Here is a 15,486-nt window from a genome sequence, read left to right as displayed (position 1 = left end):
ATACTCCGTAATGACAATGTAATTTTTTTAAATTTTATTTTATTTTTTTTTTTAAGATTTTTGCAAATTTATTAAGAAATCACATGTACACAAGTATTCACAGCCTTTGCCATGAAGCTCAAAATTGAGCTCAGGCACATCCTGTTTCCACTGATCACCCTTGAGATGTTTCTACGGGTTAATTGGAGTCCACCTGGGGAAAATTCAGTTGATTGGACATGATTTGGAAAGGCACACACACCTGTCTACATATAAGGTCCCACAGTTGACAGTGCATGTCAGAGCACAAACCAAGAATGAAGTAAAAGAAATTGACTGTAGACCTCAGAGACAGGATTGTCCTGAGGCACGAATCTAGGGAAGAGTACAGAAATAGTTCTGCTGCATTGAAGGTCCCAATGAGTAAAGTGGCCTCCCCTCTAAACTGAGCGATCAGGCAAGAAGGGCGACCAAGAACCCGATGGTCACTTTGTCAGAGCTCTAGCATTCCTCTGTGGTGAGGAGAACCTCCCAGAAGGACAACCATCTCTACAGCAATCCACCAATCAGGCCTGTATGGTAGATTGGCCATATGGAAGCCACTCCTTAGTAAAAGGCACATGACAGCCTGCCTGGAGTTTGCCAAAAGGCACCTGAAAGACTGTGACCATGAGAAACAAAATTCTCTGGTCTGATGAGACAAAGATTGAACTCTTTGGCGTGTGCATTAACAAAGTATTGAGCAAAGGGTTTGAATACTTACGTACATGCAATTTCTTAATAAATTCGCAAAAATACAAAAAATGTTTTTCATGTTGTCATTATGGGGTTCTGTGATTAGAATTTTGAGGGAAAAAGTTATTTTACTCCATTTTGGAATAAGACTTCAAACAAAATGGGAAAAAGTGAAATGTCATGAATACTTTCTGGATGCACTGCATATATATGTGCAAGATTTTATCATTTAACTAAATGTATTATAAGAAAATGTAACAATACCAAATGCTTGAATAAAGCATTATTTATTACATTCTCAAATAATTTATTACCATATTTTATTACAATTCAACAACCTTTTATTGAATCATGACCAATTTTTACATAATTACATACTAGAATGCTTATAGATTCATCAGGAGCTGGTGGGGTCTGTGTGATTACTCTTGACTCAGGACAGCAGTTTATTTGCATCACAAAAAAAATTAAAGCAACTTCTATTCAAAACGTACCTCCATTGCCACACCTACCCAGACCACTGAAACAACATGAGACATTTTGAAATGAAAAATGAATTAGCAGAAAGACAAAGATCACCTGTTGGAATTCAATTCAGCTTATTTATCCAGTACCAAATCCCAGCAAAAAATAAGCTTCAACAACCCCCATGAGTAAACGCAGTGCTGACAGTGGGAAGAAAAACTTCAATGTTTTTTGATTAGAAGAAATTTCAAGAAGACCAGATTTATTGAGGTGACCATCTGCTTTGGCCACACTAACAAAATAAAACAAAAGCACAACAAACAACTGTCAGAACATGTAGTGACGGAGATATTACAGCTAAGCAACCATATAGTTTAGTATTCACAAGATTGTAAAGACAAACCAGGAGGTGATGATAAGTGTCCCAGTAAAATGGACTGCAATCAGAGAGACAGGCATTGGACTGATGACAGATCAATCAATGAAACATGGCATTTCCCATTTCTCACCCCAACCCTGATGCATCTCTGGCACCCCCACAAGATATGGCAATATCATGCAAGCAGATTTTGGAGTTCAAAAGTTCCAGTGTAGCCTACAGACATTTCACTGCAGTGTCACTGCAACAAGACATGATGTAGCGTGTCTCATGTCTCACCTTCCCCAGTTTTTCCAGACAGACACTCATCTGCATGCCCCATAATTCATCCACAGAGTGGTGACAAGTCAATCCACAGCACCTCAAGCCCACACATATCAATAGATCAGCCAATCAACTCCACAAGTGCAGATCCTCTTCTTATCTTGTCCTCCTCCAAGCAAGCAAGTCAAACTCCTCAAATGGTCCAATTTGCCATCATGATGTTCCAAAGGGGTCTCCTCAGATCATTAGGAGGATCCAGTTCTTCTCACTCAGTATGGTTTTCTCTGTTCCGGACACAAACAGCCACATTAAACATTCCAGTGACTGCAGTGACTAAAACACTTTCAGGTAAAATGGCAAAGAATGCTGTCATATTTCTTACCTTTTTAGATTCTTTATGTACTGTGGAACAAAAAAATGGCAATTATTGACACAGATATACAAAACTCACATGACACAAATCAATATTATATAATATAGATGAGCTTCTTCTAGCAGCTGTAATTGAGTGACTACGACAGAGAAACTCAAGACTCCTTTCTGTCTTCTCAGCTCCAGTATCATTATGTCCAAACAAAATTATGTCTGTTACTTTGAAGACTTCAGCTAAGGCTGAAAAATGTGTCAATTCTTTTTTAAAAGCCACCATTTCAGTAAGAGTTGATCGACTGTCATTCATGGCATAAACAGCCAATCATTCATTTGGACACCTTCTCAAACATGAGGATTCAATATCAAGATTTATAGGTTTTTACCAAGTTATTAAACTGCAGCTTTTGTGGTGGCACGGTGGATTAGTGGTTAGCACTTTTGCCGCACAGAAAGAAGGTCATGGGCTCAATTCCTGCCCTCAATGTTTGGAGTTTGTATATTCTTATTTAGGGTCTGCTCCTTCTTCTGCCCCTGACCGAGGCAGCGTCTCCACATGTGGATTTGGGTGCCGGACTATGGCTGACCACTGCTCCTAGTGGTTGGATTGTGTGTAACTGCAATTAGGATGGGTTAAATGCAGAGGACATATTAAGCCCGATAAAGGTCCTTCTTCTTCTTCTTAAAGGTGCAGTTAGTTGGCCAGTATTAGTTTGCTTAAAACTGTATAAAATGTCTATTGTAGACTAGATGATAACTGGAATGAGGAAAATAATCATTTTTTGTAGTGGAACAAGAAAAAAGGAAAGAAGAAGATCAATCAGTAGGTGTTGCTGTACTTATAATGACTTACCTGAGTGCAGGTAGGAGAGCATTCTAAACAAAATGACAAACGCCGTGACCACAACAAAGCCACCAGTGAGGTAATACATCCAGGCAGTGGGCTCTGTGCACAAACAGGCAGGATTTAAACATCACATACATCTCTACTGCCACTGTGTGACAGAAAAAAGTACTACAATGGAATTGGTGTCCTCTCACCTTCAACAATCAGGATGAAGCTCTTTTTGATGGGCATTCTGAGGGACCGATGAGATACAGCGCAGATATATTTCTTCCCAGAGTCCGCGAGTGAAGCCTTGAGGTAGATGAAAGCAGACACCGACAACGTCTTGTCCTGGTTATGTTTGTGGCTGGACAGAAGAACATTCTCGAGCTTCTTGGGAAGAGTAGCTCCTACCCTCTGGCCTGATCCTGCTGGGTCCTCCTTGAACCACTCTATCTCCACATCAAGAGGATAGTAGCCCTCTGCCAAGCAAACCGCCTTCTGCTCCTCGCCTTCCTGCAGCGTCAGGGTGGGTGCAACACTGAGGGAGACGCGAGGAGGCTCTGAGGACAGGAGGGAGGAAAATAACGTGCCGATACAGCTATTGTTTCAACAAATGTTGCAGAGAACAGACCAGGAACCTTAAAGTTGCTCTGAATTCTAAATTTGTTGTGAAAAGCACATTATCAATATAACCAGGACAGCTTTTTATCATGTGAAAAGATGAACTTAAAGTGTCTCAAACATGTCTCAAACCTAATTTAGATTAATGTAATACTGTCTGGACAACTAAAGCAAGCAAAAACAAGCCTTCAACGCATCCACAGTCCTTACACATACAGGGCATAAACCAACAAATGACTTGTATACTTGAATAACTGCTTTGGCTCGTAACTTCAAAATACCAGGAACTACGCTAAACAAACACTCTGAAGTCTGCAATCACAATAACTATAAACAAAATCAATACTATTTTGTCATCTCATTATTTTAACACCATTTGTCTATGCTTGGGTAGGGTCAAAGGTGATGCTATGCCTTAAACCGACCAATTTATGGATTCAGGGCCTGATTTACTAAATGTTTGCATGTATTAAAACATGCACAAACACCATAGCTCCTGCTAAAAAAGTGCTTGTTGATTTACTAACAATGCCCACTTGAGGATTGCATCTTTCCAATGCACAAAATACTGCTTATTGTCCATTTAACACATTGCTTTCATTAGTATGTAATTTGGGATATTAACTTAATTGTGCGTGACAGGGTGCTATTCCAGCAGCAAAGATGCTGCTGCCTTGTCATCAAAGACAGAATAAAAATATAACACAATGCTAACATACCATCAGCCATATTATGAGCATTGTCTTCTTTACAATATGCAGTTCTTTAATTAAGATCCTAGTTTTACGTACAATTTGTACATGTTCAATAAAGCCTCTCAATCAATCATAAACAATACTTATGTTTTAATGGCATCTGCAGGAGAGTGTGCGTGTATGTGTACATGAGCTTTTGACAAAAGCGGACGTTAGCGGAAGTTAGCATGCATGCTGATGTCCGCAAAATGCCTTGTAAATCACTCCAGAGTTGTTATTAGCTTCCAAAAACAGTGCATTCAGTTTTAGAAGTGTTTGTTTCTCACTAGCTTTTACATACTATATGAGAAAGGTGTTATATTTAGCCAAAAACAAAGCAAAGTTAGCAACTAGCGACACCAGGAAGTGACGACACCACGCTAACATCCGTGAGCACCCTGCTCAGCGTGCCGCTCTTGTTGGAGCGACATTTTTGCTATTTTGGCATTGTGGGATAACTTGCCAGACTACTTTCACCTGACCCAGCACTGAATTTGCCGACATGAGAAGATGCTGCTGGATGAGTGTGAGTATACTGACTTACGTTCATTTAGGCATAAAAACACACAAGATACACAAGTTCTTGTGCCAAATATACAGTTATATGTAAAAGTTTGGGCACCCCTGATGATTTCCATTATTTTCCTTTATAAATCACTGGTTGTTTGGATCAGCAATTTCAGTTAAATATATATCATGTTCTCACCATCCTTCGCTTCAGCTTTTCTGAGATTTTTCTTGGCCTGCCACTTTGGGTCTTAACTAGTACTGTGCCTGTGGTCTTCCATTTCCTCACTATGTTCCTCACAGTGGAAAGTGACTGCTTAAATCTCTGAGATAGCTTTTTGTATCCTTCCCCTAAACCATGATGTTGAACAATCTTTGTTTTCAGGTTATTTGAGAGTTGTTTAGAGGCTCCCATGTTGCCACTCATTAGAAGAGATGCAAAGAGGGGAAACATTTGCACACGGCCACCTTAAATACCCTTTTTCATGATTGGATTCACCTGTGTAAGGAGGTCATGGGTCAATGAGCTTACCAAACCAATTTTGTGTTCCAATAATTAGTGCTAAATGTATTCAAATCAATAAAATGACAAGGGTGCCCAAATTTATGCACCTGCTTAATTTTGTTTAAATAATTATTGCACACTTTCTGTAAATACTACAAAATAAATTTCAAATATCAGTGTGCTTGTCTGCTATATGATATATTTAACTGAAATTTGTGATCCAGACAACCAATGATTTATAAAGGAAAATCATGAAAATTTTCAGGGGTGCCCAAACTTTTGCACACAACTGTACTCCTTATGATTTTGCTATCCACGATAACGCACTGTCATCACAAATACAGCATTGTTTGGGAACTACTTTTTGTGCAGGAATTCATCAAGCACGTCAGCCGCGGACATGTACTAACACAGAATATACAAAAACTGTATAGTGGTTCGGCCAAAACGAGAGCATCCACTTTAAGCTTGCCATAAGCTAAGCTAGTGGTGCTAGGTACAGCATGTAACTTTTTAACCTCTTAAATACCTCTTAAAATATGTCAAGGTTAGCCATCTTTGAACTTGTCCAAAGTCTGTGTCCCAAGAATGTTCCCTGTGAATTTGAAGACTGGCAGTAGTAGGACTGGACTTATGCTGAGCACAGACAGACAGACCGACGGACGCAAACCCTTCACAATACCCCATGGCCATATCTGATGGCCTTGGGTAAAAATCATTCACCGTAAATGCTGGGAATATTTAAGGACTTAATGGTTAATGCTGTGCTTGTTACGTTAATGTCTCCATGCATAACAGGTGGACCATAGTACTGTGCTTTTCTGCATGGAGGACAAAGCACATTTTTGTGTGACTGCTGATCATTACTGTTGCCAATGTATTTTAAAGTCACCTTCACATGAAGACTGTAATCATTTTCATGAAAATAACACTTGTTATAAGTGAATTTTGTAAATCAGGCCCTTCGAGTCTTACTCACAAACACTTTGAAGCTCAGTGTCAGTGGAGGATCATGCCCAATGACCATTCACTCAGTCCAAGAAATCACTAAGGTAAAGTGCAATAAATCCAATGAGAGCTGTCCTGCTTGAGGGAGCTTGGCAGAGCGTTGAAAGGACAATGGGTAAACTCAAATCATGACGAACATGTTTGGGTCTAAGAAACATCCATCAGTATTTTGGGGGCCATCATCCCTTTCCACAATTTCCCTCCTACTCTGACTCACCTTGAATACTCAGCGTGACATCCTGATGTGCAAACAGTGGAATCACAGACACCGAACAAATGTATGTTCCTTCGTCGCTCATCTTAATAGAAGGGAGCATAAAGGAGGCATTCCCGTCTGCAATGCCCTTTAGCCTGACTCCAGTCCCTTGCGTGTCTCCTGAGCGACTGGCGTAGCTGAAAAGTTTTGTTCTCTCTCCGTGACGTTGTTGGTACCATTCTACAGTGACGGCCGCTCCTTTGTGGTCAACAGCAAAGTGGCAGTGGAGGTTCTGTTTGGATGCTAGGCGAGTTTTTACTGTTGGAGTTTCTGTTTGCAGGACCAAGGCAACTATAAAAGCAGATGTGACAAGATGTGGTTTTAGAAAAGTCATTTTCAGGCATTTTAATGCATTTTAAAGTGGCTGTTGTCGTATCTCCATTCATTTGCTCTCTACTTTCATTTCGTCCACCAAGGAGGTCATGATTTCAGTCCTGATAGTTTGCTTGTTTATTGTATGTCTGTAAATAGCATTACACAAAGGGCTGAATAGATTTTCCTCAAACTCAGTGGAAGAGTGGGGGATAGTCCGATACAGAACACTTTAACTTTTCAAGGGAATCAAACAAAGGGGCTGATTATGGAACCTGTGGATAAAATAATGTACTTATGTCTTGGTGAAGGTACTGTATGTGCTGTCAGAACACTTCTCAATATATTTTAAATACATTTTCAATTGAATTGTTGTTGTAGCATTTTAAATAACTGATTTTGATGTAAAACATTCTGAACTGCATTAGTTGTACAAAACATGCTGCACAAATAAAGTTTTTTTATTATTATCTTTGTCAAGGAGGTGACATGATCACCATCTGTTTGTTTGGATCAAATAGTGAACTCTTGACTTTGATCCTTATTTTTGATTCCATTTATCCTTATTACAGAGTCAATGAATCTGCAATCAGAATCTAAATTCAGGACTCAGTGTCAAAGGCTTGGAACATCATCAGTGGTAATATCTCAAGATCAAGCATGCATGATGAGATCAAAAGCCAATAATCACAATCAAAGCTCAGGATAAATGATCAGTGGTCAGGAACTTATGATCAGGATAAAACCAATGGGATCAAAGATCAGTATTGAGGTTCAAAAGTCATCCATCAGAATCAAAGGTTAGACGCATGATCAATAATGGGTGATCAGGATAAAAACTAATAATCAAAGATGAGTCGCAGAGAACAAAATCAGGATCAGGATCACAAATCAGCTATCAGTAGCTAGGTTAAGGTGAGAAATCAAGATCAAAGTCACAATCAGAATCAAAGATGCAGATAATGGTCGATTTTGAGAAGTGATCCACTAGAGTGAACAGAGGACTGGAATTTTATTTGGAGCTCAACGTAAAGGGGACTGTGGGGCCTCGGTGGAGGTATGGACTCTATAGAGTGCCCTTCTGTTACTGAAATCTGCAGCCTGAGTACAGCAGTAATACCTTAGAGACATATTAAACACCAGGCTTTATAGTTAATAATCTAATTTGAAGGCAGAGACAATCATAGATTTCAAACAGTTACCAGTTGTGGTGAGTATGTCTCTGTCCCCAATAGCAGGCCAGCTGAGATAATCCAGCTGAGCCAAGGGGGGCTGGGTTGACACGTGTCTGAGGAAGCCCATGACAACAAACTGGCCTTTGGTGTGCCTGAGACTACAGCTAAACCAGTTGTTGTACTCCTGCGCCCCCTGGCTTGGCCAGCGCTCTTCGATGCCCTGTGTGCTGTACCTCCGCACCTCGCACTCCAGTTGCTCCATCTCTACCCCCTCCACATACCTGTGCAAGTCCAGCCGGGATCCTACAACAGAATTAAACAGAGATACAAGATTTTTGTTCAATTTTGTAGAAATATTTCCTGTTGTTAGAAGGACACATTCAAATAGGATGTGGATCCAAATGTAAGCATGTTAATATGTGATTTACAGTAACTTTCTTATCAATAACTCAATAGTGAACGTGGACCACAATAAAAATTCAAGTTCATGTGCACTTGAAGGAGTTATGGGCTTCTGTGGCTCTGATTGGAGAGACTTCATAGTATAACTTTTGTCTGTTGATCAAATCTAGACTTGAGTCTCCCATGTGCCTTCTGTCAAACTAGCTGAAATTTTACAACTTCTGTTTAAGAAAATCATTCTTTGAGCCACTTCAACATGAAACTGTGGAATTGCTGAAACTAGGTCAAATTTGCCAAAGCTCTTGTCAAGGTCACTGAGGACAAAAATCAAATTTTAAGTTTTTCACTCTGATTAGCACCAAAACTGGTACACATAAGGAAGTGGGCCAAATTGGCCAAATGTCAATCACTATAGCCAAGATCATGTCTGTCTATCTGTTTATTGGCCTTCCAAACTTTGTATGTCAGTGAAGGTTGACTTTGAAATTGGCATTAAGGAATATATTTTAGTATAGGTCAATAAATTTGATTTTTAACCTGATTTGGACCAAATGTGGAGTACACTGAGGTGGATTCCAGATTTTACTGACAAATTCAATCAGGTCAATCACTTGGGTCAATATTAAGGTACCCGTGGTCAAACATCAGATTGCCATAGTCCTTACTGTATTCACTTCCATGCACACTATTACCTAGTTGAATAAGTGCTAGTCCAGGCTTGCTATTACCTAGGAGCCTTACACAGGCATTACTCTAATTTTCAGTGGAACCAATTTGAATAATGAACATAATTTAGAACTCATTGCAGCATTTATACCAAAACTAAATAAATCACCACTAAACTCATTAACATCTTTCAGAATTGTAAAATAAGATGACCCCATTACATAACTGTAAGTGGGTGTGTATTATTCCAGTACAGTGGATCCACTTCAAATTAATGGAAATCCTGACTGATCAATGAGATGTCTTCATGGATCTACATTTCAAATCCTTAATAAGAACCAGCGGTTGGTGGTTGCTGCTCCCGTTAAAGGCCTCACCGATGACCAAGAACGTCACAGCATACGGATCAACAGGAGCATCTCCTCTTTGACCAAACTGCAGCATCGCCTTTCGGTGGATGTGATGAGTCTCAGTGTGGTTTTCCACATTCACCCACACATTTTCATCGATGAACTGACAGGGCAGCCACGACAGCTGATGGACACACTGCACGCCTGACACACACACACACACACACACACACACACACACACACACACACACACACACACACACACACGCACACACACACACACACACACACACACACACACAGTGAACTCATACAGGAACTGTAACACGTGTCAGCTAATTAATGAGATGACAGTGATTAACAGAAGGTTAGCTGGTAACTATTTGGATAATTAAGTAATTATTCAATGCCCATCAATGACTTATGTCCACATCTGCACTATAGTCTACTGCATAAACCATGGAAAGTGTAACTTTTGTCTGTTACATAACATTGTACAGGGTCATGATGGTGTGGAACAGAGGAGGATTTTCTTATAAATAAGACATGAAATTTCAGCTTTATTTTGCCAGAAAACATGGGAGATTCAAGCCTAGATTTGATCTGTTTTGTTGGATATTTTGTGGTTTCACCCACTTGTCTCATTCTTGCACAATCAGTTTTTGATAACTGCCAATTCCAGAAAGATTTACCATAAAATGCCATAGTTTGTATTTCTTATTGACAGATGGAAATGAAATTGAAGACATATTCAGTAACCTAGAAATGTTCATGTGTCCATCCCTTGACGTGTCTAAATAAATCTGTCTGCAAAAGTTGTGATTTGTATTAACATTAATTCTTGTATTTAGTTTGCCCGACTACTTACGGGCTCTAAAAATGAATGAACAATGGATACAAATAGTTAGAATTCCTAAATGTTTAATGTGACATTTCTGTTAAACTCCTTTATTTGGCAAACATACATGTACAAAATACATAAGCATAAGCAGGGATGACACAAAAAACTGTCAAAGATTTCTTTCCATCGTGGTCCCTCAGCAAAAGCACCCTTGAATTACATTTTAAAGTCTAAACTGCAAACACGTCTTATTTATTTTTTATTTCAACTCCATTGTGGTGGCTTTTTGTTATAGGCATGACTGTAGTATAGCATAGCAGTATGCAGTGTGTCCGGAAAGTATTCACTTTTTCCTACATTTTGTTATGTGGCAGCCTTATTCCAAAATGGATGGAAATTTTTTTTTTTCCTTCAACTTTCTACACACAATACCCCATAATGACACTGTGAAAAACGTTTTTTTTTGCAAATTTATTAATAATAATAATAATAATAGCAGAAACTAAGAAATCACATGTACATACATGTGCTGGGGGGGAAAGAGCCTGAGCTTGTGCGGGAGGTTGAGAGATACCGACTAGAGATAGTCGGGCTCACCTCCATGCACAGCTTGGGCTCTGGTACCCAACTCCTGGAGAGGGGCTGGACGGTCATTTTTCTGGCGTTGCCCAAGGGGAGAGGCGGAGAGCTGGGGTCGCATTGCTTATTGCTCCCCAGCTCAGTTGCCATGTGTTGGAGTTCACTCCAGTGAATGAGAGGGTCGCTTCCCTACACCTTCGGGTCGGGGACAGGTCTCTCACCATTGTCTCGGCCTACGGGCCGAGCGGCAGTGCAGAGTACTCGACCTTCTTGGAGTCAGCTGTGGTTGCAAGGTCTCTGGTGCCTGTCGCGGCGGCAATCCCCGAACCCGGTGGAGGACGCCGGAAGTAAGGGATGCCGTCAAGCTGAAGAAGGAGTCCTACTTATCTTTGTTGGTAGGTGGGACCCCGGAGGCAGCTGACAGGTATCGGCAGGCCAAGCGTACCGCAGCACGTGCCGTCGCAGAGGCAAAAACTCGGGTCTGGGAGGAGTTCGGGTAGGCCATGGAGGAGGACTATCGGTTGGCCTCGAAGAGATTCTGGTAAACCGTCCGACGCCTCAGGAGGCGGAAGCAGCTCTCCACCAGCATTGTTTATGGTGTGGGTGGGGAGCTGTTGACCCTGACTGGGGATGTTGTCGGGCGGTGGAAGGAATACTTCGAGGATCTCCTCAATCAAATCGTCACGTCTTCTGAAAAGGAAGCAGAGACTCTGGGGACTCAGAGGCGGACTCATCCATTACCCAGGCCGAAGTCACCGAGGTGGTTAGAAAGCTCCTCGGTGGCAAGGCTCCTGGGGTGGATGAAATCTGTCCTGAGTACCTTAAGTCTCTGGATGTTGTAGGGCTGTCTTGGCTGACATGCCTCTGCAACATCGCGTGGCAATTGGGGACAGTGCCTCTGGATTGGATTGATTTAAGAAGGGGGACCGGAGGGTGTGTTCCAACTATAGGGGGATCACACTCCTCAGCCTCCCCGGTAAGGTCTATTCCAGAGTACTGGAGAGGAGAATTTGACCGATGGTCGAACCTTGGATTCAGGAGGAGCAGTGTGGTTTTCGTCCTGGTCGCGGCACACTGGACCAGCTCTACACGCTACATCGGGTGCTCGAGAGTTCATGGGAGTTCGCCCAACCAGTCCACATGTGTTTTGTGGATCTGGAGAAGGCGTTCGACCGTGTCCCTCGGGGCACCCTGTAGGGGGTGCTCCGGGAGTACGGGGTCCAGGGTCCTTTGCTAAGAGCTATCCGGTCCCTGTACGACCGCAGCAGGAGCTTGGTTCGCATCGCCGGTAGTAAGTCAAACCTGTTTCCAGTGCACATTGGCCTCCACCAGGGCTGCCCTTTGTCACCAGTTCTGTTCATTATTTTTATGGACAGAATTTCTAGGTGCAGCCAGGTTGTAGAGGGGGTCTGGTTTGGGAACCACAGAATCTTATCTCTGCTGTTTGCGGACGATGTGGTTCTGTTGGCTTTGTCAAATCAGGACCTTCAGCGTGCACTGGGGCTGTTTGCAGCCGAGTATGAAGCGTCCGGGATGAAAATCAGCACCTCCAAATCCGAGGCAATGGTTCTCGACCGGAAAAAGGTGCTTTGCCCTCTTCAGGTCGGTGGAGTGTCCTTGCCTCAAGTGGAGGAGTTTAAGTATCTCAGGGTCTTGTTCACGAGTGAGGGACGGATGGAGCGTGAGATCGATAGACGGATCGGTGCAGCATCTGCAGTGATGCAGTCGCTGTATCGGACCGTCGTGGTGAAGAGAGAGCTGAGTAGGGGGGCAAAGCTCTCGATTTACCGATCGATCTACGTTCTGATCCTCACCTATGGTCATGGGATTTGGCTCATGACCGAAAGAACGAGATCACAAGTACAAGCGGCCGAGATGAGTTTCCTCCGCAGGGTGGCTGGGCGCTCCCTTAGAGATAGGGTGAGGAGCTCGGTCACTCCGGAGGAGCTCGGAGTTGAGCCGCTGCTTCTCCACGTCGAAAGGAGTCAGTTGAGGTGGCTCGGGCATCTTTTCTGGATGCCCCCTGGACGCCTCGCTGGAGAGGTGTTACAGGCACGTCCCATTGGGAGGAGGCCCCGGGGAAGACCCAGGACACGCTGGAGGGACTACATCTCTCGGCTGGCTTGGGAACGCCTTGGGGTTCCCCAGAGGAGCTGGGGGAGGTGTGTGTGGATGGGGAGGTCTGGGCGGCTTTGCTTGAGCTGCTGCCCCCGTGACCCGACTCCAGATAAAGCGGAAGAAAATGGATGGATTGATGGATGTACATACAGTGAGGCAAATAAGTATTTGATCCACTGTCAATTTTGCAAGTTTTCCCACCGACAAAGAATGGAGAGGTCTGTAATTTTTATCGTAGGTACACTTCAGCTGTGAGAGGCAGAATACAAAAAATCTGAAAATCACATTGTATGATTTTTAAATAATTAATTTGCATTTTATTGCATGAACTAAGTATTTGATCACCGATCATCCAGCAAGAATTCTGGGTCTGACAGACCTGTTAATTTTTCTTTAAGAAGCCCTATTATTCTGCACTCTTTACCTGTATTAATTGCACCTGAACTTGTTACCTGTATAAAAGACACCTGTCCACACACTCAATCAATCACACTCCAACCTGTCCACCATGGCCAAGACCAAAGAGCTGTCTAAGGACACCAGGGACAAAATTGTAGACCTGCACAAGGCTGGGATGAACTACAGGACAACAGGCAGGGGAGCTTGGTGAGAAGACAACAACTGTATGAGGATGTACGTATGTATGTGGATCTTTTTTAGTGGCAGGAACTGGGAGACTAGTCAGGATTGAGGAAAAGATGAAAGCAGCAATGTACAGAGACATCCTGGATGAAAACCTGCACCAGAGCGCTCTTGACCTCAGACTGGGGTGATGGTTCATCTTTCAACAGGATAATGACCCTAAGCACACAGCCAAGATATCAAAAAAGTGGCTTCAGGACAACTCTGTGAATGTCCTTGAGTGGCCCAGCCAGAGCCCAGACCTGAATCCGATTACACATCTCTAGAGCGATCTGAAAATGGTTGTGCACTGGCGCTCCCCATCCAACCTGATGGAGCTTGAGAGATGCTGCAAAGAGGAATGGACAAAACTGCCGAAAGATAGGTGCACCAAGCTTTTGGCGTCATATTCAAGAAGACTTGAGGCTGTAATTGCTGTCAAAGGTGCAACTGAAAAGTACTGAGCAAAGGCTGTGAAGATTTATGTACATGTGATTTTTTTTTGTTTTTTATTTTTAATAAATTTGTAGAAATTAAAAAAAATTATGTTGCCATTATGGGGTTTTGTGAGAAGAATTTTGAGGGTAAAAAAGAGAATTTACTCCATTTTGGATTAAGGCTGTAACATACAAAATGTGGAAAAAGTGAAGTGCTGTGAATACTTTCCAGATGCACTGTATGGCATCGTGTATTGGACACTAGACACCCCTGTGCTGTCTTACACTCGAATAAAAACTGCAGTATATTGGCCATTCATGTTGGACTGGGATGTTACATACATCAAATTATTTTTGATTAGAACAAATTTTAGACTAAATATTTGACATTATTTTTTCGCACATAAAGGACATTCATGGTTATGTAAACCACACATTTTTTCATTTTCTGACGCTTATCCTGGTCTGGGGTCATGGTGGCAGCAGAATAAGCAGCTCATCCCACACTTCCCTATCCTCGGCCAAGTCCTGTAACTCTTCCTGGGGATGCTATTTTAAAATACAGAACAAATTTAAAAAACATCTGTCAAATCATTTTTTGAGCACTTAGAAACAGAAACTTCAAATGTTGCGCTTTCACTGCGGTAGTATTTACTTTTGCTAGTTTGGATGACTTTTTCTGGTTTGGTGTTTTGTTTTCTTATATTTTGTACATCAGTAAGGTCTGACCTTGCCCACCCTACTGTCTATATTATATATTCGAAAATATAACAAGAAAGTACAGTAAACATGCACTGTCTTACCAATTTAATAATACTATGCAGTATGGCATAGTATCGTATTTCATTCTTGCTGTCTTATGTTACTTCATAAAAAGCCACCTTTTTACGAAACAAAGCTTAAGAAAACAACCCACCTGAAAAAATAAACCAGTAAAGAAGTATCTTTAAGATCAGGCCCATGATTCTTCATTTGTAGACATAAATTGTAGCTGTGATGAAGTCGTTGTTCAGGGCTCACAGTCGATGCATTTACTTTCGTTTTTGGAAGATAGAAACTTGCTTTGGATGCATCTCGCATTACATCACGTGGACACCAGATAAATATTCTCTGACAAAAAAAAACATGTGTCATATTATAAGTGTAACGGTAAAGAGACGTAATGTGTCACTAATGTGTTATTTAAGAAATAAAATAAAAATAAAGATCCAGACATGCAGTACTGTGTACGTCCTCGTAGGGCGCTGTGACGTATTGTAGACACTTTTGCAAACACCTCTCGTCTTCTGATTGGCTGATGCGGAGAAGCGGAAGCACTTTGTCCGAAGTTCA

General features: G+C 41.8%; 1 protein-coding gene across 1 annotated transcript; it reads right to left on the bottom strand.

The window, feature by feature from the left end:
- Positions 1-982: 982 nt before the first annotated feature.
- On the bottom strand, positions 983-15,274 carry dhrs13b.2 (dehydrogenase/reductase (SDR family) member 13b.2). The gene is made up of 8 exons (XM_034167774.1): positions 15,071-15,274; positions 9,584-9,760; positions 8,166-8,441; positions 6,613-6,942; positions 3,233-3,580; positions 3,045-3,137; positions 2,205-2,224; positions 983-2,106 (listed from the first exon to the last, which is right to left on the bottom strand). The coding sequence occupies exons 1-8, from the start codon at positions 15,114-15,116 to the stop codon at positions 2,092-2,094; spliced, it is 1,305 nt and encodes a 434-aa protein (XP_034023665.1). The 5' UTR covers positions 15,117-15,274; the 3' UTR covers positions 983-2,091.
- Positions 15,275-15,486: the final 212 nt, after the last annotated feature.

Source organism: Thalassophryne amazonica, chromosome 4 (assembly GCF_902500255.1).
Source record: "Thalassophryne amazonica chromosome 4, fThaAma1.1, whole genome shotgun sequence".
In the NCBI taxonomy this organism is placed as follows: domain Eukaryota; kingdom Metazoa; phylum Chordata; class Actinopteri; order Batrachoidiformes; family Batrachoididae; genus Thalassophryne; species Thalassophryne amazonica.
The sequence above is the reverse complement of the archived record's forward strand: the minus strand, read 5'-3'. Positions and strand labels throughout refer to the sequence as shown.

Coding starts and splice junctions, on each gene's coding strand:
- dhrs13b.2 (XM_034167774.1), bottom strand. CDS start 15,116: ATGGGCCTGATCTTAAAGATACTTCTTTACTGGTTTATTTTTTCAG. Junction 9,761..15,070: donor TTACTGGTTTATTTTTTCAG/GTGGGTTGTTTT, acceptor TGTGTGTGTCAG/GCGTGCAGTGTGTCCATCAG. Junction 2,225..3,044: donor GCTCTCCTACCTGCACTCAG/GTAAGTCATTAT, acceptor TTTGTTCCACAG/TACATAAAGAATCTAAAAAG.